Genomic DNA, 24093 nt, shown 5'->3' with positions numbered 1-24093 from the left:
CATCAAAATTATAACAAAGGCTTGAAATATCTTACCTTGCATGTAATGAGTCTTATAATATATACGTTTCACTCTTTTAAGTTGCATTACTGAAATAAATGAACTGTTGCACGTTATTGTATTTTTGAGTTTCACCTGTATACTGTAGGGTTTGGATGCCTTCCTATATGAGTAGATCTAGTAATCTTACATTTATTTATTTTTTAAGTATACTCATAATATATTTATTACCAGTTGTTTATATAGCGCACACATATTCCGCAAAGCTTTACAGAGGATATTTGAACATTCATATCAGTCCCCCTGCTCAAGGGGAGCTTACAATCTATATTCCCTACCACATGCACACACTTTATTCTGGGGTTAATTTTGTTGGGAGCCAGTTGATCTACCAGTATATTTTTAGATTGTGGGAGGACACTGGAGTACCTGAAGGAAATCCACGCACGTACAGGGAGAATATACAAACTCTGCATTTGTTAGGTCCATGGTGGTAATCGAACCCATTACCTTGGTGCTAAGGCAGTAATGCTAACCATTACACCATCCGTGCTTTAACGACTTAAGTTCTCTTATTTCTAATGTTTATTGTTCAGGTATACTGTAATTTCAAGCCAAGTGTAAATTATTACACTAATCCTATTGTCCCCCAGTTATTTTGTGTACAACTAGAAGGCATCTAAAAATATACAGGCAAAAAAAAAAAATGTGCTCTATATTTACTTTGTCCAAAGTCTGCATTGGCTGTACACTGTACAGTACGTGCTTGTTTGTCATGTTCAAATTAGAAAATGTTTGTGGTATACATCTATTTATATGGCTATGTTGTGTGTCAGACTAACCCCAGTCCTGATATGCCCTTGTGGCATCAATATGTTCTTTTTAGAAATGATTGCAGTGTGTACATCATCTCATACTCTTTCAACAACCATAATGCTATCTTCATTTCTGAGCAGTGTCTAAAAAAAAACTAATTATACTCCAGGAAATAGTTTTTGTTAAATGTCGTTGCTTAGGTCTTGTGCATGTAATACTGCACATTTTAGCCATTATTTTGTGTCATGTGGTAGAAAAGCACACAAGTTTCTGGGTTTTGCAGTCAAAAGTAATTATCCATTGGTGCTTGCTAAGTGTCATGGCACATACAGATGTGTCCTCATACATATTTGCTTCAGTCATGCCAAACATGAGAACTAGAGTTACCACCCATCCGGGATTACTCCAGACAGTCCAGTAGTTAAGACCAGAGTCTGAAGGGGTGGCGTTCCCAGACTATACAATGTCCGGGAATTGGGGGCTAGTAGCTGCCTATTCCTTGACACTGTATAGCTCTACCCCTCCGGACTCTGGACACCGGTCGTAATCACCGGACTGTCTAGAGAAATCCTGGATGGATGGTAACCCTAATTAGACTCATATGGTGGCAGCTTTTTTTTTTTTACAAAATGCTACATAGTCACAACGTAATGCAACTAGGACACACAATGATAAATTTGCTATGACACTTCTATATCTTTGTGTGTCTGAGTTTCTGAATCTGTGTTCAAAGTGCTACAACGTAATCCTATTTCTGAAACAACAAGTTCTATTTTGCTCTGTGTATTCAATATATCAAATTAATCAGTCTCGTCTGCGTTGTGACTAAAACGCATTTTCGGAAAAAAAGACACCCAACAAAAGCAAGCAAAGCCGCAAGTGAGAAAGGAGCAAGCAAAGCCACAAGTGAGAAAGGACCGTCACCGTTACCGGAAGCACGAGCGCTGAAGCCGGAAGCCGCCGCACGGGACTCCAGACGTGGAGAAGAAGCCGCATCCCGTTACGGTACTGTAGCTAGGGCTAGTCAGCAATCCTCTGTGCATACAGGTCTCGGAGACACTCACTAAAAAGACTTTGCCACATTCTCAAAAGAGAGCTTAAACATCAAAGTCGTTGGTTAACTTTTATTATAAATTTTTTTGGTATTGCATACTTGTCTTCTTTTTATCTATTTTCTTTCACTTTAATCTACTCTTTTGTTTGTTTTATCCCATTTGCTTTTTATCCCAGCGCTTTGATTATATTTTATCCACCCAACAAAAGCAGAGCTGCACGGTACTTGGCTGCTCACTCACGCCAGGTATTTCACACTGCATGGTGTATTAAGACTGGATGTATGAGGTCAAATCTGTATGTGCCTGTGTAACCAGTGTCCCACAAATAATGGGTAGAATATTTAATACAAGTAAAATAAATGTTATTTCATTTGGTGTTTGCTTTGGACTTTAGTAAATGTACCTTAACTCTCTTATTATATGCTTAAATATAATGCTCTGCTGAACAGTTTATTTTCATCACAGAATTAGAGGCCTTGTCATGTGAGAGGTAATCCATTATTTTATGCCGCACCCTGTTTTTCTGCTTCATTTCCTGAGCAGACAGCAGTGCGTTCGCTTAACTACATTATCTTCAGCAAATGGGCACACTACGCTATGGAACAGATGAATCTGACATATGAATAAACACCTTTTAATATGAAATAGGTTCTGGGTCACTTTGATCTCTAGTTTGAGAAAACTGTGAATTTTAAAATCCCTCTTTTTGCAAATGGAGAAATTGAAGCAACAGTCAGCTTTTAAGTGTTGTCCAGAAGTTAGTAGAATGTGTCATGTGATGTGAACAATGTGGCAGCAGAAATGCACAGAGAAGAGACTATTTACAGACTTGCAGGACAGTGTATTTTATTCTGAGAAAAGGAAGCAAGACAGCCGTTGTTATTTCTGTGGTAAAACTTACAAATACTAAGGGGATGCGGTCATGGGTCACACTATCGCACATCCTGGATGTGGTGTACTGTTCTGTAGCACATGCAAAATTTGTTTCCCATGTTCATTGGTAAATAATCTTTGTTGCTATATCATCAGACTCACTTTTTTTGAATTACTGATCCATAGAGAGACCTACCTCTATATTGCATATAGCTCTGAGCATATTCTACCAAAAACTATGGGTTGTACAGTATTTTAATTAATTGCAAATTCTGCAATGCAAACAGTAATATCAACATAATTGAATATGGGTTTATGTGAAATACAGATTGCCCAACCTAATAGTAGCATTTACATTTGGGCCATTTATGTTGTAGGGTTCAAGTTCAGAACATGGGCCCCTGTGTTTATCCAATCTTATTTTAAACGTATTTATAGTGTCTGCCGACACCACTTCTTTAGGAAGAGGGGTGCGTCCAGTAGAGGACAAACAGGTAGGGGAAAGTACCCCTCTGGCAAAGGAAGGGCACCCAGATCCAGTGTCGGGGCCTTTGCAAAGAAACACCCTTCCAAAAGTGAAGATAAGTCCTCAACATGACGGGGTGGAGACTCCCCGTTCTGGGATCAGTTTCGGGATGTGTGGAATCTCTCCACCCCGGACCCTTGGGTTCTCTCCATCATTTCTCAGGGTTACAGGATCAATCTCAGGGGTGCTCACCCAAAGAGATTTCTCCCAACACCACTGCCACGAGAAGCTCGCTTGCGAAAAGCCCTCTTGGGGGCGGCAACGTCGCTTCTCGAGAAGGGAGTGGTGAACCCGGTGCCTCAAGAGGAAAGAAAGAAGTGATTTTATTCCATTCTTTTCTTAGTCCCCAAACTGGACGGTTCCTTCAGACCCACTCTAAACCTGAAGTCTTAAAGCCTACATCTGTGGGTGGACCACTTCAGGATGGAATCTCTGCGGTCAGTGCTTTTAAGCATATAACCTGGAGAATTCCGAGCATCAGTGGACATCCAGGATGCTTAACTACTCATGCCTATATGCAGGGAACATCAATCTTTACTGCGTTTCGCAATAGGGGAAACTCATCTGCCGTTGCAGGCTCTACCTTTCGGACTGGCCACAGCACCGAGAGTATTCACAAAAGTGATGGCTATCATGGCAGCGGCTCTGAGGTTAAAGGAGATTGTGATTAGGTCATACTTGGATGACCTCTTGTTCAAGGCGGAATCGGCAGAAAAGTTGCAAGAACATCTGACGATTGCAATGCAGTTTCTCCAAGACCATGGGTGGATGTTAAATCTTCCAAAATCTCACTTAAAGCCCACTCAGAAACTTCAGTTTTTGGATGTTATCTTGGATAAACATCTACATTGTGTGTTCCAAAGCAGTGGACATTCGCCAGTTGGTGTTGTTGATTCTCCATTCGCCGAATCCATTGATATGGCAGAGTATGAAACTGTTGGGAAAAATGGTGGCAACTTTCGAGACCCTGCAGTATGCGAGGTTTCACTCAAGACCTTTTCAGTGGAACATTCTGTCCAGTTGGTCCCGCAACCCAAAATGCATGAATCAGGAAACACTGTTACTGTCTCAGGAGACAAGGGACTCGTTGATCTGGTGGATGGATCTGGAGTCTCTTCAATTGGGGCGCTCCCTTCGCTCGTGGGATTGGTTGGTCGTTATGACTGATGCTAGCCTCAGGGGCAGTGGCCTTACACCTAAGACTGTATGGTCTGTGGTCCAGTGCGGAGTCAAAACTGCCGATCAACATTCTGGAACTCCGGGCAGTGTGTAAGACACTCCTACAGGCGGATGACCTCCCATCCACATACTATCAGACAATGCCAGGGCTGTGGCTTATCTCAACCATCGAGGGGATATTCGCAGCAGGATGGCCATGCAAGAAGTCTCGTGGATTTTTCAGTGGTCAGAAGTGAACATTCCAGCTCTGTCAGCTGTGTTCATTTCAGGGATCCGGAATGTGGAGGCGGACTTCCTTAGCAGGGCGGAACTGCTGGATGGAGAATAGGCTTTGCATCAGGAAGTTTTTCAGGAAATAGTAGCACTTTCGGGGCTCCCAGAAGTGGACTTGATGGCATCCAGACAAAATTGTCAGGTGCCCAGGTTTTGCGCGCCCCGTGGCGACCGAGCTTGGTGGGGGTCCTCGCTACTTCCCCCACCGGTATCGTAGGGTGTGGAAGATCTAAATCAGGTGGTTTGAACGTCAGAAGGTACACACCTCTAGGTTCAAGGTCACTAGACTTTTGCAGTTTCTACAAGATGTTTTTTTCAGCGGGGCTTAGCCTACAGTCTTTAAAGGTACAGCTCTTTGCTTTATCCATATTCTTTCAGAAAAGAGTGGCTCTGTTGCCAGAAGTACAGACCTTCTTACAGGGAGTCATGAGACTTAAACCTCCTTATAGGCAGCCGGTGGCGCCTTGATATCTATACATAACTTAGGTTCAGGCGCTGCTTAGTTCACTCATTCCTCCCATCAATGGTTGTTGGGGCAAGTATCATGTGAATGAAAAACTTAATATAGTGAAGTACAGTTATACAACACTTTAATATATAAAATCACTGATGATCCACAATATAGAATTCCAGTGAAAACAAGTATGATATACAGAAATTTTCCACAGGGCATTCCCTGCGATACACAGATAAAATGATTTTTTCCAAAGTGTGCATAAGACAGTCAGTGTCACAATTACCGGAATTGGTAGAACTGGTATCAGCAGTTCTTAAATGCGCAGGAGAAATTGTCCCGGGGCAACTCACTCCCAGTCAGCTTCTACCGTCCGGCACCGTCACTCACGATCTGTCTGTCCGCTCACACTGATGACCAACGCGTTTCGACTTCACTCTGAGTCTTTATCAAGGTCCAAATGTTGAATTGTCTTTCCCCACTCCTTGCGGCTATATAAAGGCTGAGAATTATCCTTTACTTAATCTCCGGTGCGTCTCATCGCAGGACTACATTACCCAAGATCCACCAAACCGGAAATGTCATTGCGTCTATCCCGGAATGTCACTTCCGGTCGCGATGCTGTTGTGTGTATTTACCGGCATCTGCTTCAGTTTTAGAACTCCATATCCCATGATCCTCCACCTGGAGCATATGTTGTCATGACAACGCGTCACAAAGTACTCAGAATGACGCTACCATTAAGAATTAAGGGACGGGACAACATGGACGTACCTCCAGGTGGAGGATCATGGGATTGATGGGAGGAATGAGTGAACTAAGCGGCGCCTGAACCTAAGTTATGTATAAATTTTTGTTGTGCACCATATTCTTGTAAAGGGTCAAAGGGAATACCCTCTATACATCACTGGTAAGGCTGCTCAGCGCACTGGTGGAGGAACACATCCTTTTGTTTTATGCGCCTTGATATCTGTCTCTGGTGTTGTCGGTTCTACAGAAGCCTCTATTTGAGCCTTTAAGGTCGGCTGATCTCAAATATCTTTCCCGGAAACTTACATTGTTAGCCATAGCCTCGGCTAGGCGAGTTTCAGAATTAGGGACCTTGTCTTGCAAGTCCCCCGTTTCTGGTTTTTCATGATGACAGGGCTGTTCTTAGAACTACCTACGGTAGTATCAAATTTCCATTTAAACCAGGAGATTGTGCTCCCGGTGTTTTGTCCTCCAGAGGAGGCGAGAAATAGGGACAAGTTGAAGAAATTGGACGTGGTTCGTGCTCTGCGCTTTTACGTAGACAGAGTAAAGGATTTTCGCAAAACAGATATGCTTTTGGTACTAAATGACGTACATAAGAGAGGGTGGCCTGCTTCTAAGCAGACCATTGCTAGATGGTTAAGGTCAGTGATTGCATTTGCATACACTAAGGTAGGCAGACCGATTCACTCTAGGATTAATGCCCACACCACCAGGTCGGTTTCTTCCTCTTGGGCTGTGCGTCATGGGGCTACAGCAGAGCAGTTATGCAGGGCTGCCACCTGGTCCTCTGTTCATACCTTTACCAAATTCTACAGGTTCCATGAGTTTGCGTCAGAGGACGCTTTATTTGGGGGAGCAGTGATGAAAACTGCAAGCCTGAGCGTACCCTCCCAAAGGACCAGCCCTTGAACGTCTCATGGTTAGTGTCACCACGATGGACGACAGAGAAAAGGGGATTTTGTAAGAACTTACCATTTGAATCCCTTTCTCTGAGTCCATCCTGGTGACACAGTGATCCCTCCCTTATGCTCAGTAAGTTTATAGCATTCATGTTTTGTCATGTTTTTTGGTTATTTGATTGTGCATATTAATATGTTCAGGCATTGTGCTGAGTAATTGTATCCTAGTGTGCTCTGGAAGTTGAACTGAGGAATGCTGGGATGCAGAAGGGAGGAGCCTGCCTCTCAAAGAAGTTAGCATAGGTGCCTTGCTCCTGTGGACCCTCCTACATCCCATGGCTAGCTGTGTCACCAGGATGGACTCAGAGAATGGGATTTTAATGGTAAGTGAACGGGCATGGTTATGGATTTACATCACTGTGCTGATTTGTTTTAGTAATAATCTAAGGTTTATTGATTAATGGCAATACTCTTGTATTCTTTTCACTATTTCTTCTATTTCTCTTATCTAAGAGCACACTCTGTGAGATATGTATATAACCTTAATGAGGTAATCAAGCATAACCCATGACTCCAAATAATATGTATGTAAATGTATGTGAAGTCACATAATATCCATGCTGCAGAGTAATAGTTCTTGGGCACAGGAACATATGTGACTAATGCATTTGCTGTATGCCTAGCAACGACCTTCCCTGAGTTGTGAATCTTATTAGCCTTATAATTGCAGCCGTCTAATAGACCAAGTATGCTGCTAGATAAATGTGGAGGCTCCCTGTGTTAACACTGCAGTGCTGAGTGATGGACTGTATTACTGAGTTATGATTTGTCTTGTAACTGAATAAAGGTTGTGTAGCTAGAAATGTTATGGATCATACATGGATTGCAGGTATTTGTTCATTGGGGGGGGGGGGGGGGGGGGTTGTATATAGATTGAGGTGTTTTTGTTACAGCTCAGAGCTGGCCCTGCCAAGCTGCAGATGTTTGAACATGTGCAAAAAGTGCTTTTTTTTTGGTACATGCACAAATCATATGTATTATTTTTATATCAAATTCATTTGGTGCGATGGTCAGTTGCAATTGCATTGAAAGTTTCATGGTGGGTGCCCAGACATTTGATGGTGGGTTTGTAATATCCAACACTATGCCAGCCACCTCGACCAAGGCTGTCTGAGCTGCAGACCTCCACCAACCTTGCCCAAGTATGTGTGTTTCAGCCCTGTAGCAACAAGAAAATTCTCGAGCGAACACTGGAATATATATGTGTGGATGTGGGGGGCAGGTGTGGATAATTTAGTGGAATAATTGTAATGTAGGTTTGCATAAAAGCATATCCGTCCACCACTTAAGCATATTACCACATAGGCTACCTTTCCTTCTTCCCCCCTATCTCTCTCCCATTCCTTCATGCTCTTAGTTCCCCTTACACTGTCTGACTCCTTATGTTTTTTGTTTGTCCCCCCCTTTCCCTTTGTATTGCGAGTTCTACCAGCTACATTCTACAACACCACCTTGGGCTCTATTTACTGATGAAAGGAGCCCATTTTAACATCAGTTGTCCTATTAGGATACATACGACACCAGCACCATGATGAAGGGTATCCTGATAGGAACCAGGTAAGTATATGTATACCCTACCCCCTAAATGTAGCACCCCCTAAGTGCCTAACTTCTCTCCCCAGAGCCTTCGGCCTTCTTTTCTGCATTTTCTTTGTGTTGGAAACTGAAGGGTAACCAATAGATTTCACAATAAGTGCTAGACTCTGGGTTCCCTCAAGTGTTAAGCCCCAGCAGGAGCATTTACTATAGATTTTTCCTGGTACCTCCTGTCTTGCTGACGAGCGTCCAATGATTTTTATTTGAAAGGCTCCTTAGCAACACCATGGATTCTATGGAATGGATGGATCCTTAAAGTGCCCATACACGGAGAAATTCTGCTTTGCGAGGCAGTGTGCATTCTCACGCATCACACATTGTAAAGCACAAAGAGTAAGTGCAGCCTGTACTTTTTTGTACTAGATCGCATTACATCTAGTACAAACACACAATGCTTTAGCATATGGCATGTGTTTTAAACTAGAAGCGATCCAATTCAAAAAGCACAAGGCACATACTGTAGCTCCGTGTATGGGCACCTTCAGAGATTTTACTACCTGCCCATTGTGTTCACCAAAATATGACCTCCCTTTTCCCCCCTTTTCTTCCCTTTGAGTTCTTCGATGCCAACATAATGGTTTACATTTTTTATTATTGGAGCATCATTCACTTATTATTGTGTATATAATGTAATGCCTTATACTTCCAAATATGTTTGTTCTCGTTATTCTTCCTTTTTATCATATATACTTTTGTATAACCTAATCTAGTTTGGTATGTGATGTGTCTGTTTATTAGGATTTTCTATTAAAAAAACAAAACTGCACATAGCATGAAACGCGTAACACTCTATTCATGCAATTGCGGCAATCAATCCATATGTGATTGGACAGCAGGTCCGAAGCAATGTGCAGTTCTATGTGCATTGCATCGAAGCCTGTGAGTTGCATCAGCTGTAGAAGCAATCTTCCTGGACGGCTCAAATGGGATTGCAGGTGATTTCTCCGCTTGGAGAAGTCACCCTAGTGTATAGGGGCCCCGTACCTCAGGTAGTAATTCATGAACTTTCAGGCTTTTTTCTTTCAAGTTTAATGTATTTTATGCATCATAGCTGCCTACCCTTGCATTAGGCACTAGGCTTAGGTAAAAGGAATTGGTATAAAGTTTCAGATTATTCTCAATTGTAAGTGGTAGGAGGCATGGTGCTGGTGCCACCACTTTTATTGGATCTCTGTCTTTTGCCTTTTTTACATTACACACAGTTCCAGCAACAGTGACCCGCAGCCGCTGTACACACAGTGACAGCATCAGTCACACACAGCCGCTGCACACAGTGCCCGCAACACTGACCCACAGCTGCTGCACACAGTGCCAGAAACAGTCACAAATAGCCACTGCACACAGTGACCCACAGCCGCTGTACACACAGTGCCAGCAACAGTCACACACAGCCGCTGCACAGAATGCCATAGGGTTCATTCTAGCACCCACTATCTTTGAAAACCAATGCAGTTCCTCTTTCCTGCCTGGGGTGTCGCTGTCTGCTGTAGTGCTAGCACAGTGTGTTCTGTATATCAGCACTGATATGCAAACCAGATCTGTGCTAGAAAAACCACAGTAGACAGAGACACCCTAAGCAGGGAACAGGAACTGCGTGGGTTTTTAAAGATAGTGGGTGCTAGAATGAACACTATGCCAGCAACAGTGACACACAGCCGCTGCACACCGTGCCGGCAACAGTGACACACAGCCGCTGCACACAGTGCCGTCAACAATGACATACAGCCGCTGCTCATAATACCGGCAACAGTGATACACAGACGCTGCACACAGTGCCGGCAACAGTGACACACAGCCATTGCACACAGTGCCGGCAACAATGACATACAGGCACTGCACACACCGTGCCAGCAACAGTGACACACAGCCGCTGCACACAGTGGCACACAGCCGCTGCACACAGTGCCAGGAACAGTGGCACACAGCCGCTGTACACAGTGCCGGCAATAGTGACACACAGCTGCAGCACACAGTATCCAGGTTACCCATGCATTGTCATCTTTTTATATTAGCAAGTTGACATTTTGTAAAAAGTTACAGCAAGGCTTAGTTGTATACTCCATGGTACGACAGCTATTTGGTGTGCTTTGAAGATAGGTGTCCTTTGTTCAGCAAAGAAAAAAAAAGCAGCATGCAAAGATTTCAAATAACTGTATCACTTATTATCACATTATTTCACCACTTAAGCCCCCTGTTTTTAATGGACACTTACATGGCAAATTACATGAAATGACATAGCCAGTGGTTCCCAACCTGTTTTCTCTCCCATACCCCTTGATTAGGCTTTTCATCTAGGAGTACCCCGTCCTCTCAATTTGAAATACTGTATCCACAGTACTGGAGTACGTGTGGAAGTGTGCGGTCAGGAATCAGGTCACTCTGTATCTGGCCACTGACTGTGTACTGTCTTTGGGATTCCCGCTAATGCCTGTAGGCAGAGCCAGACTGGGACCAGAAATCGGCCCTGGCATTTTGAACAAACAGGCCCACCTGCAGTAGGTGGACCTTGCGCGGAAGCAAAAAGGGGGAGTGGCATCACAAAAAGGAGGCATTACACATTATGGAACACACCGAAATGCCCATTACACATTGTGGCACACACCTTAATGCCCATTTCAGAATATGACACAATACATATGACATCCTCCCATTATAATCCCCTTTACCAGTATAATGTTTTCCCACACCACTATACATTATGGTGTTCCTCCCCATAGTGTCTTTGTCCCTTCACCTTGAAAATAGCTCACCTCTGTTACTGGGCTCCTCCATGCTGACACCATCTATGTGTCTTCTTTCCAGATGCTAGACAGGTCAGGTGCTGCCAGCTGCAGTACAGCATGATGTACACAAAGCTGTCAGTGTTCCTGGAGCCACAAGGCTGTGCCTCCAGTCCTCAGTACACCCCATGCCGCCCATCTGCCCATGAATATCGGTGGCAGTGCAGGACCCATGCAGAACACTATGTAATGGCGCAATGTCAAATGATGTACGGAAAGGGGAAGCGCACTATGCAAGTATGCAGCTCAGGGAGGCTTTGTGAAATCAGGCTGCACAAAATTGTCCCTTCTAGCATTTGCCAGAAGTGCCAGATGACCAGTCCGGCCCTGCCTGCAGGATTAATACAGCTGCTGTCTACACCCTTGTCAGAGCAGGGCAGATGATCACTGATGTCAGAGGGCAGTGCAGGTAGCTCCCAGTTTATTGCTGGTCGAGCAAAAGCATGAGGGGACACTGATGATGCTGCAGATGAAAATTTACTACAATGAGAATTACATTTCACATGTGATGTTGCTATGCGCAACCAATCAGATCCTGTGTACTATCTTTTAGTGGCTGCTAAATAAATAAGAAGTAGATTATGATTGGTTGCCCATAGCAACATCACATGTAAAGTCTAAATTCCATCTTAGTAAATTTCCCCCAATGTATTTAATCTCCGTCGCAGTGGGAGACTACTACTTCTGCCATTACCAATATTATTTTCAAGCACATCCAATCAGTTTGTGGTGTCCCCCTAGGACAGGCAGGGGCAACTAGTGGCTCTCTAGCTGTTGTGAAACTACACATCCCAGCATACATTGCCACAGTTTTAGCAGTCCCTAAGAGCAAAACTGTGGTAAGGCATGCTGGGACTTGTAATTTCACAACAGCTAAAGAGCCACAGGTTGCCCATTCCTGCCCAAGGGTTTCACTTACCCCAGATAGGAACCACTGTTATAGACCAACTCTCTATTTGTTCTCTGTATCCATCCAGCACTTGTGCATAATCAGTGGACACCCCTGGCAATTATTCAGTTGGCTTTTAGATGCTATGGAATAATAAAGAGTAACCTCCATGAGTTGACTTACAGTGCAGAAAATGTTCACAAACCTGCAGAATTCTGTAAATAAAATGTGACTAGTTCAGCCATATCACCGGTAGACACTGGCCAATGTTCCTTTTAAATATTAGCCATTCAATTAAAACAGCTTCTATATTGGCCAGTGTGTGTGCACATTAAGTTCTTAAAACTCTCTCTGCATAAGTGTTTTTATCATTTATTTTAATAATTGCCTACTTTAATACTTTAACAGTTCTGTTTAAAAAAAGAAAGAAAATAAATTAAGTTAGATTATTATTTAAATGAATGTTCCCAAGAATGATGTACAGTAATTATTAGCTTCTGTTTTGCTTAGCATTTTAGTCACAGTAAGGAGTGATTTAATCAGGATTGCTGGCTGGCTGTAATATATACAGGTATGGATCTTTCATCACAAAACCTGATAGCTCTAAAAATGAGAAATGAAGGAAATTGTGACAGATGCTATTGCTAAATATCTCCTACATTCAGTGTGAGGAGTACTGTTATACAATGTAATGAGAAGGGGAATAACTCTGCCAGTGTGGTGAATGTGTTAGTTTAAATGTAGAAATATTTCTGTGATCTATTTTAGGCTGGGTGCTCCAAATCACAGGGAACCCCTAACCTGGGAAACTCCCCCAAGCATTTGTTATTATATATGCATTTCCTGTATTGCAACGTGTGTATGAGCAATCTACTTTACATTTTAATTGAGGTGTATGCATACTACAAATCAAACTCCTAAATGCAATGGTACTTGTTTCCTAGCACGGCCACAATCGCGGGCATCGGGTGTCATTTTTAGTGGTATACGACGCGACCGACGCGATGCCCCCGATTTTCCCATTGAAATGCATTGAAAAAAGTCAATATTGCGTCGGTCGCGTCGTATGCGGCTAAAAAAGGCTTAAATGGTCCAGATGCGATGCCCCCGATTTCCCCATAGGGAACAATGTTAAATGCCTCAATTTACTCGCGATGCCCCCGATTTCCCATAGGAATCAATGTTAAATGGCTCAATTGACCCAAATCATCATAGGGAACAATGGTAAATGGGCCAGAAAACCCAAAAAACACCCCTGAACAGTGAAATGTCCCCCCAAAAGTAGTTGACGCCACCCCACGATCAACGCCAACCCGAAGCGTGGCGAGCGCAGCGAGGCCGCGAGGGGCGGCGGTACGCGTCCTCCGACCTTTTCATACCCCCACTATCCACGTCGGCGTGGAGTTGAGAATAGATTAGTGTGGTGAGCGCAGCGAGGCCCGCGAGGGGACGCAGATACCTTCACAGGTAAACGCGTCCCTTCGCGGGCTTCACAGGTATCCGCGTCCCCTCGCGGGGCTCGCCACGCTTCGGGCTCGGTGGCTCGCTACGCTCGCCACACTATTCTATTCTCAACTCCACGCCGACGTGGATAGTGGGGGTATGAAAAGGTCGGAGGACGCGTACCACCGCCCCTCGCGCGCTCGCTGCGCTCGCCACGCTTCGGGTTCGCGTTGATCGTGGGGTGGCGTCAACTACTTTTGGGGGGACATTTCAGTGTTCAGCTGTGTTTTTTGGGTTTTCTGGCCCATTTCCCATTGTTCCCTATGATGATTTGGGTCAATTGAGCCATTTAACATTGATTCCTATGGGAAATCGGGGGCATCGCGGCTAAATTGAGGTAATTAACATTGTTCCCTATGGGAAAATCGCGGGCATCGCGTCGGTACAATCGCCCCCCGATTTTTTAGTGCATGCGATGGCTGCGATGCCCCCGATTTTTCCTCACGATGCCCACGATCCAGATCTTTGTGACCGTGCTAGGAAACAAGTACCAATGCAATTTGTCTACTTCACCAAATATATAAATACATCAGGTTTGTCAGTAATAACCCCCTCCCTTTTTTTGGGCTTGTGCACACAACCAGTATTGAAAATGGTCTGTCCTTCATTACATATTTGACAAGTGAACAAATCAGAAACCATCTTTCTTTGAGATCTGAATGGAGAGAGAATGGTGCAGTGCACACCTTTATCTTTGAAAAGCTGGTGATCAGATAAAGTAGAGGATCACTCAGTTCCACCACGCACAGTATTATGAATGGTATACATACGGACAACCGGCGCCTTCCTAACCCTCCCCATTAGTATTTAACAACCCCCCCCGTTGTAAGTACTTAACATAAACCTCTCTCCCCCTTTTGCCTAAGTCTACCCCCCCTCCCCCTAACCCACCCTACATATTGGTGTTCTGCATCCAGGCAGGGGGGGATGTTCTGCATCCCCCCCGCTACGGGGATGCTAAACATATCCCATATGAACTGCAATGGCATCTTTCTGTTATCAAAATTACCTAATTTTTATAGCATATCGAATAGGGGGGACAACACGTTAAGGCATAGACCCCAAAAAGTGTAAATTATAAAGACAATGTATGCATCATAAAGGTATACATACCCCTCTTCCACTTATTATACCATATGTTATGTATATTATTTGAAACTAGTTACTACTACTGGTTTATCTCGCATTATTATGTAATAGGAAGTACTTTTACTCATTTAGTGTTCATTTTTCTAAACTGAAGATGTAGCAGATGTAGCCCTGCTATTCAGAATTCCGCCATGTTGCCTTTGCGAAAGGCTCACACATCCGCCCTGCTTGTGCTTTAAGTTCGTATTCAAAAGCATAACGCTACACATGGTGTAGAGTTGCGATTCCATGCCACCTGTACAACTTTGTGCACCAAACAGATGCTAGCGGCCATATAGCTGTGCCGATGAGTGAGATACTGTATCTGTATAACATGTTTAACACATTGTGTGAAATTACATTAGTTCAGTTTTTATTGTTACTATAGTTTTTATGGTGTTTTTCAGTATAATGGTTTTTTAAACTTTTAGATGCTTTAATCTAAATATTTGACTGCCACCAAAACTATAGATTACTACAAGCAGTAAAATGGATTAATATTACAGCAGCATTTTTATAAGGTATAAAAAGCAGCAACCATTGAATTATCAGTTGTTTTTTTAATGGAAATTTATACAGTAAGTGAAATCCAATATTCCATTTTATGATATATCTATATAAACCTATATATTAATATTGAAACATGTTATAATTTCCTTTTCATGTATGTTCATACAGACACGATCATTGCATAGTGGGCGTGAAGATCCCAAAAGAAGCGGCACGATGCCTTATACGTCTTCTCCACCACTACCTACTAGCTGGAAGCGACAAGAACAGAAAGAACAGGACCTGGTAGATGAACAAGCAACTCCACATCCATCACTAAGCAGCACCTTGGAGAATGTTGTGGATCAGCTAACTGTCCTAACACAGGTGAAACTTGTCTCATTCCTGCCACTACTACATCTCCATCACTAGTAATCTAATGTATTAAGCTCTACTTAACACAGTGTTAAATGGATACTTTAGCTGATTAGTAAATGCAGACAAAACTCAGAAATGGAGTGTAATTTAATGTTATGAAGCTCTATAAGTCTGTACATTTGTAACTACACTTATTTTTCCACCACAAGATGCCCTACAGATACACGTGGTAAATAACTGCAATCTCATGAGGACAATGAATCTGTAATGAGGTAATACTTCGGATAAATGGTCTAGGAATCCACTAAAGTATTGTTACGTTCTTAACTCAATCATTTTAATTGAGAGATGTCATGATAAATTGTACTAAGTGGTTCCAAAACTTTGTGCCTAGGCACCCTAGGGTGCTTGAAAGAGTGCCTTAGGTTTGTAGTTGTGGATCAAATTATTTCAAAGTGATAGACAAAACCATTTCTAGTGACTGCCAATCATATAAAATGTAAAAATAAGAAGCACAACTGTACACCAGTACATAATTGACCTTAAGAATGACTGCTAGGCACAATTTACTTAAATTAATATTTTGGTTTGTTTTTTTCAAGTATAAATAAATCTTTTTATCCTTGAAGTGCTGTGAAATAAATGCAGATACTATAGGGTTCCGTGATTCAAGACATTTTGGGAACCACTGACTTAACCTTATGCAAATACCCGCCCCGGCCGCCCGCATATTTACTTACAGATGCGGTGCGGCCGGGCGGATGCAGCCTGGGTGGGTCGGTGGCATGATGCAGCCTAGGCGGGTGATCATACGGGGGTCAGCCTCGGTGGGTGGGCGGTCTCGGAGGCGGCGGGAAGTCAGCGCGACGGGAGGGCAGTGCGTCAGGCTGTTGTGTGGCCTGTGCGGTGTGACCGCTGACGTCGTGTACGCTGCGCAGAAACGCACTGCCTGGGATGGGAGAAGCCGGGCAGCGTCTGAGCACTAGCTCAGACACTGCCCGGCATTAGAATGTGCATGCGCAGTCTAATACCGAAATCCCGGGATTGGAAACTCCAATCCTGGGATTGAAATCCCAGCGTTTTAGTGGCCAAATCTCGGGACCCCGCCGTTCCCGATCCCGGGATTGGCCATCGTAGTGGTTACATAGATGGTCACATTTAAGAAACTATTTCTACATTAGAGTAAAAACTAAAGCTTGGTAAATCCTAAGAAATGATTGCTCCACAGTGTCCAACATTGACAATGCTTGCATCTCAGGCCCTATTTCTGCACATATTTCATTCCACTTTTTAAACCAGAGAAAATGTTTTAAAATAGTATCAGGAGGAACGGGATGATGTTACATAGCTCTCTCACATAAATATATACTTTTTTGCAGACTGTTTCAATCTTGGAGCATCGTTTGACACTCACAGAAGACAAACTGAAAGAATGCCTCGAAAACCAGCAAAAAATTGTATCTCGCTTTACTGAACCAGATTGATCTAGAACAAATATGTGATCCCAGCATCAACAGACCCTGAACTATGGATACCATATTTTTTTTAAAAGTGCTCTTTTTGTATAGATTTATTTTAAATTATAATTATTAGCTAGGGCAGGATTGGTCAACCTATGACTCGTCCCAGCATGCCTTGCCACAGTTTTAGCATCCACTATTAGCAAAACAGTGGCAATGCATGCTGGGACTTACAGTTTCACAACTGCTGAAGAGCCACAGATTGTCCAGGCCTGAGCTAGGGCATTTTGTTATTGCAAATAACACAATCTCATGGGACACCCACTTCTAATCTACAAGGAAACCTTAACTTCATAATAAAATATTTTGTCTGTAGAGTAGAACTTGTTGCTGCTTTTTTCCCCGCTATTACGTTTTAGTGATGTATTTATTACTGTAATCAGGTAAACCAACATACCATCCACAAACTCCAGTGTAACCAATAACAAACCTGACATTACCCAGCAACAAATTATCTCTCAATGATAGTATTCAAGTATTTTGCCACCTTTGTCACAGAAATACAGATGGTACAAATGCTACTATAGTTTACTGAAGGTAATGCTAGTCTGCTGTAAAACTTGTGAAATATCTAGACTGTTTGGGACTTAGTAGTGTTCATTCTAGCACCCGCTATCTTTGAAAACCCATGCAGTTCCTTTTCCCTGCCTGGGGTGTCGCTGTCTGCTGTAGTGCTTCTAGCACAGTGTGGTCTGTATATCAGCAATGACCCAGACCTGTGCTAGAAACATCACAGCTGACAACGACACCCCAGGCAGGGAACAGGAACTGCATGGGTTTCAAAGATAGTGCTAGAATGAACACTACATAGGCTGTAAACAGTGTAGAAGGGTCATCAAGGCACCCCAACCGTCCAGGTTTTAAGAATATACATGCTTGACTTCCGCTTTTCGGCTCTGATGAGGACGGAGCTCCCGCTCTGAGCTCCGCTCACGCCGCCCCAACAAACACCTTTAAAAGGCACCTGGAGCTTCTTCAACCCCGAGCCCTACCCCACATCTCCCTCCCAGACACCCGCTGAACCCCACGAATGGAGCGACATCAAGCACCGCAGCCGTCACAGACGCCGCAGCAGCAACGCTCAGACAAGCGGCGAGGGGCTACCAATATGGCGCCGGATAACGCTGCAGACTCCTCTTACCCTGCACATAAGAAACAGGCAGCAGAAGGTAATACCCTAGGGGGACACCTGACACATGGGCTGGAGACACCTGTTACATATCGGGAGGTGGTAGAAGCGATCAATGCCACGATGACACCCCTTCTCACCAGGGCTGTAGATGATATTACTTCCCAGATTCAGAATCTCAGAGGGTCGCAGTCACAGAAAATCAAATAGGCGCAGTCTCACATGATATAGCAAAAGCACAAGTGGACATAATAAAGCTAACAAAAGAAAACTTCCAACTTTGGAACAGAGTTGAGGAACTTGAAAACAGGTCACGCAGGAGCAACATTAGATTAGTGGGACTACCCGAATCTCTAAAAGGCCCCGCACTGGCCAATTTTGTCCGCAACACCCTACCCTCGCTTCTAGGCATCACAGAAGCTTGCAAAGACCTAGTTATAGAGAGGGTGCACCGAGTTGGCCCACCACCAACCCCAAACAGACCGCGACCACGAGTGGCTCTCTTTAAATGCCTCAACTATCTGCATAAAGTTGAAATATGGTCTGCTTCACGCAAAATTAAAAACCTCATGTGGGAAGGCCACAAGTTGTACATATTCCAAGATTTCTCCGCAGAACTATCTAAAGCCAGGAAGGCTTTCTCTCCGCTCTGCTCAGCTCTGGCCTCAGAAGGCCGAAAATTTGGGCTCTTATACCCAGCCAAGTTAAGAATATACGATGGCAACACATTCAAAGATTTTTCAGACCCCGCTGACGCCTCCGCCTACCTCAAAGAACTTTCCCGCCAAGCTGCAGAAGACATTTCTGACACCCCAGCCTGATCGACTACGCTCACTATTCGCTGACAACGCATATTGAAGTCCGCCAAACTGCAGCTAAACCCATTTTTTCCCCCTACATTGCCCCCCCCCTCCCTCCCTCGCATCCTTTTTTATCCTCCCTTTTCAGCCTAATGAAGTTGAATAAGATCCTCATTTACAAGTGAATGCTCTAAACAGTCACAGCAACGATTTGAGCACCATAATTTCAAGAGCTGATGACGTTTCAAGGACAAGCTTCACTTTATCCTGTCACTATAACCACTGTCTCCTGTCCCAGGCATTGGTCTAATGTTATTTATGTAGAATAATAGCAATAACCATGGTGGGATACTCAAAGCTACTGGGTGTTACACTCAATCATCCATAATTTGTCTCGTCTAACCCACCTCCCTTCCCTCCCCTTCCCCCCCCCCCCCCCCCCGAAGGCTTCGGATAAGCAGGGCTTAGTTATGCTCACCTGTTAAAAATGTTGGGGCGCACGTGGCCCTTGTTAGGTACCGGTTAACTTATTTTGATATAAATCTCTGTTAGAGTTAGTTCTTATGTATATTCTAGGAGGTCACCCCCCAGGTATCTCTACCTGCGGGGCACTAACACTCCTGTATCTTCCTCTTCTCTTTACTCTTTCTTTCACCTCTAATACTTTCCTTCCTCCCACCTTACCCATTTCCCATCCCCCGAGCCTAGGTGTGAACACCAACTCCATGAATGTCATAACTTCATGCCTGCTTGTTTCTGATAGATTTTACTCCAGACTCGTTGTCAGTAAGAATTATGCCCCATTCCAATACTTTCACTGGTACACACCATGATTTCTGATGTAAAAATTAGTACTTGGAATGTGGGAGGAGTAAACTCTCCCATGAAACGCAGGAAACTGCTAGTATACCTGAACAAGTCCAAGGTAGACATTGCACTTCTTCAGGAAACGCACTTAGTAGCCTCAGAAATTCCAAAACTGCAAATGCTAGGCTGGGTGGTTTTGGCTCATTCATGTTTTTCTTCCAGAGCTCGCGGAGTAGTTATAATGGCCAGAAGATCTCTCGCGCTGGAGGTTACCCGCACCGACGCTGACCCAGATGGTAGATATGTAATAGCTGAAGTTGAACACGAAGGTAAACGCTACACACTAGCTAACATATACGCACCTCCACCCTACTCCAAACAATTCTTCCGCACACTGATAGCAGTCCTCACCCCACACATAGATTCAAACCTCATAGTTGGGGGAGACCTCAATATGGTTTCCTCACAGACACTGGATAAGTCGACAGTCAGATCTTCCCCACCCTCACTTCCAAAAATTGGAGTGAATCATTTAATGAAAACTCTGTGTCTGATAGATGTGTGGAGATCACAACACCCCACGGACAAAGAATACACGTGCCTGTCCGCTGCGCATGGCTCCCTCTCTCGCATAGACTTTCTTTTAGTCTCCCACTCCCTCTTTCCACAGATCACTGCATCCTCAATCGCACCCATAATAATTTCTGATCACGCCCTAGTATCCATGGACGTACAAATTTCCAACCAATCTAATACCTCACGTTCCTGGCGATTCCCCTCCAGATTTCTGAAATCTACCAAATTTAAGCAACTTTTGAAAACAGAAGTGGAGAAGTTTCATCTCCATAATGAAGAGTATAGACACTCTAACCCTCCTTTATATTGGATGGCTTTAAAATCTGTTTTGAGGGGAACCATCCTATCCTTCACCGCTGCCTCCAACAAAGACTACACCAAACAATACCTATCATTGCAAAACACCTTAACAGACTCTTTTGAAGCCTATAAAAAATCCCCCACCCCACTCCTCAAGACCAGATACCAACTGTCAAAAACACACCTAGAAAACTATATAGCGGAGGTAGGTAACAAATCTCTATTTACAGTAAATTACAAATACCATAAGTTCGTCAACAAAGCAGGCAAACTTTTATCAAACCTTCTAAAAGGCACAATCAAACCCTCAGTAGTACACCCCTTAAAAACCCCCCAAGGTACTCTAACCAACTCCAATGAAGAGATAGCCTCTATTATGCAACTATTCTACAAAGAACTTTACACCTCTACCCTCCCCAATCCCACACAACCTAACCTCAACACTCCATACACACCAGACCACACATCTCACCCCTCACCTCTCTGGGACCAGATTAACTTCCCCACCATATCAGCAGACATGTCTGCTCTTCTCAACAAACCAGTCACTGCAGAGGAAGTTACATCTGCTATTAAACACTTACAACTCAATAAAGCCCCCGGTCCCGACGGATATTGCAGCTCTTTCTATAAATTAATGGTTACTGAAATTTCCCCAATACTAACAGACCTTTTTAATTCGATACTGAACTCAGGTACAATACCCCTACACTTCAACACAGCAGTGATTAAGATCCTCCCCAAACCGGGCAGAGATCTTTCACTGCCAGGGTCCTACCGCCCTATTTCACTTTTAAATTTAGACTATAAATTATTAACAAAGATAATCGCAGACAGACTAAAGGTAATTGTACCCTCCATAATCCACACCGACCAAACTGGTTTCATCGCAGGTCGCCACTCCACAATAAATGTTCGCAAAGTTATAGCTGCCCTAGCCCATAAAAACCCACCCTCCAATCCTGACAACGCCTTCATCCTATCCCTAGATGCCGAAAAGGCATTTGACCTGATAGAATGGCCGCATCTGTACCATACCCTTCATCGCTTTGGTTTCCCTGAACAATTTATTAGAACACTTAACACTCTTTATACAAATTCCAACTCCCAGATATCCTGCAATGGCCTTCTGTCTGACCCCTTCCCAATAGGCAGGGGTACAAGACAGGGCTGTCCCCTATCTTCTCTATTATTTGCTATTGCACTAGAGCCTCTGGCGATGGCACTCCGCCTTTCACCTTTATATAAGGGAATACCCATTGGAAAAAAGGAACTTAAAGTCTCACTATTGGCAGATGACATGCTCCTGTTCATTTCAGACCCCCTCCCATCTATCCAAGAGATCCTCAGACTTATCAATGAATTTGGCCAAACAGCAGGATACAAAATAAACCCCTCAAAGTCGGAACTTCTCCCCATCCACTCGTCTGCAGCTCTGACCCCGGCACTGACAGCACTCCCCTTTAAAATTAATACCTCCCAATTCAAATATCTAGGAATACAAATCCCTGCTGACATAACCAAGATATATGCCCTAAACTTCAAAGAGACTATATCAAAACTCATACTTAAAATCCAAGGATGGCACGATTTTCCTCTCTCCACATTAGGAAGGATAGCTGTAATAAAGTCTATAATTTTCCCTAAAATCCTATACATTATGCAACTTCTTCCTTTTACACTATCCCCTGATGATGAGAAACGCCTTAAGAAAGCCATTGCCCACTTTATATGGCACGGCAAAAAGCCCAAAATTGCACATTCCAAGCTGGTTATGGACAAATACAACGAGGGTGCGGGAGCCCCCGACTTCACGTCTTACTCAATATCCATTTTAGCAAGATGTGCTGCGGACTGGATCCTGGGCAAAAGTACATATACAGATAACCTTTTAGAACTGGAAATCTTTCATCCCTACTCACCCAACGCTCTTTTACATTCAAAAAAATCCCTCATTCCTCCTCATATACTAAATCACCCCCTATTCCATGATACATACACCGCCTGGATTAAACTTGACAAATGCTTATCTAGCGATCATTCCTCCTCACGCTATGTCACTCTATGGGGCAATCCTTCGTTTCCTCCTTCCCTTTCAAACGCTCTTTTCCTGCAGTGGAGGGAGAGGGGGCTGTGCGCGGCGAACCAGATATTCGACCCAGGTGGCACTCTACTCACCTACTCAACACTGAAATCCAATTTTGATCTACCAAACACACATTTTTTTATGTTCCTCCAAGCACGCCACTATGTGAACTCACTTCACTTAGACTCTCAGAATCCTAAGCCTACTTCCCCTGTGACAAGACTACTCCAAAAATGGCACACAAAACCGTGCAAATTGAAACACGTCTATGATCTCATAGTCAACATCCCTTCCAAACCATACCTCAAAAAGCTTACTCAAACGTGGATTACAGATATCCCATCGATCACCTCTACTGATATGCTAATACACAACTTCACTACATCCATGAAAACTTTAGGCTCAGCATACCTACAAGAGGTTCACTTAAAGACCATACATAGAGCATACATGTCTCCATCCACAAGGTCACACTTCGACCCAGCAGTCGGTGCGGCGTGCCAAAGGTGCGGAAGATCCCGGGTAGACTTCTATCACTGCATGTGGGATTGCCCCAAAATACGTCGCTTCTGGAATAAGGTATATTTATTTATCAATTCCAACTTCAATTTGTCTTTAAAGCCTTCTCCGCTGGCTAGTCTGTGTTTGAACTTCTGTGGGTGGGCCAACATCCCTGCCTCCAAGGTTCTATATCCTATGTTTATTATGTTATTCACTATAGCAAAAAAACTCATACTTAAACACTGGATAGTGAAGACGGCACCATCAGCTCTTCAACTTCACAAAATTATGTTACAACATTTATATTTTGATAGGAAATATATGCTACAACGGTTGCCCATACCTACCCAATCCTTTGACAAAAAATGGAACCCATATATGTCTACTCTAGACACTGACCTGAAAAATAGAGTTTTGAAATCCTTCGATGTATCAGATTGGTATACTTTGGCTTATACATAGACCTAAATCACCAGACACCCATACTAGCAGGGGCGTATAATAGCTACCCCCCTCTCTCTAGGTGAATATCGTACCCCATATCAGCCTGTTATATCTTTACAATCCTGCAAGACGAACTGGCTCCTACCATTATATTGTTAAAACATTATGACTATGATATTGACATGTTGCAATGTGGACCTATTAACGGTCTGTGCTAAAAATGTTAAACTCCCAACATGGGATGGGAACTCAATGACAACTTATTGATAACGTATTGAT

General features: G+C 43.5%; 1 protein-coding gene across 2 annotated transcripts in view; it reads left to right on the top strand.

The window, feature by feature from the left end:
• POC1B (POC1 centriolar protein B) overlaps positions 1-17486 on the top strand; it is a 113785-nt gene extending 96299 nt beyond the window's left edge. For both annotated transcript variants that reach the window (XM_083182368.1, XM_083182371.1), the window contains exons 11-12: positions 15463-15660; positions 17031-17486. In XM_083182368.1, coding sequence (XP_083038494.1) covers positions 15463-15660; positions 17031-17135 — 303 coding nt within the window. In that variant the 3' untranslated portion in view covers positions 17136-17486. The remainder of the gene's footprint in view (positions 1-15462; positions 15661-17030) is intronic.
• The last annotated feature ends 6607 nt before the right edge of the window (positions 17487-24093 follow it).

The sequence above is a fragment of the Crinia signifera genome, chromosome 4, assembly GCF_055691185.1.
Source record: "Crinia signifera chromosome 4, ASM5569118v1, whole genome shotgun sequence".
NCBI classification, from domain to species: domain Eukaryota; kingdom Metazoa; phylum Chordata; class Amphibia; order Anura; family Myobatrachidae; genus Crinia; species Crinia signifera.
This window is presented reverse-complemented; position numbering and strand designations above follow the sequence as displayed.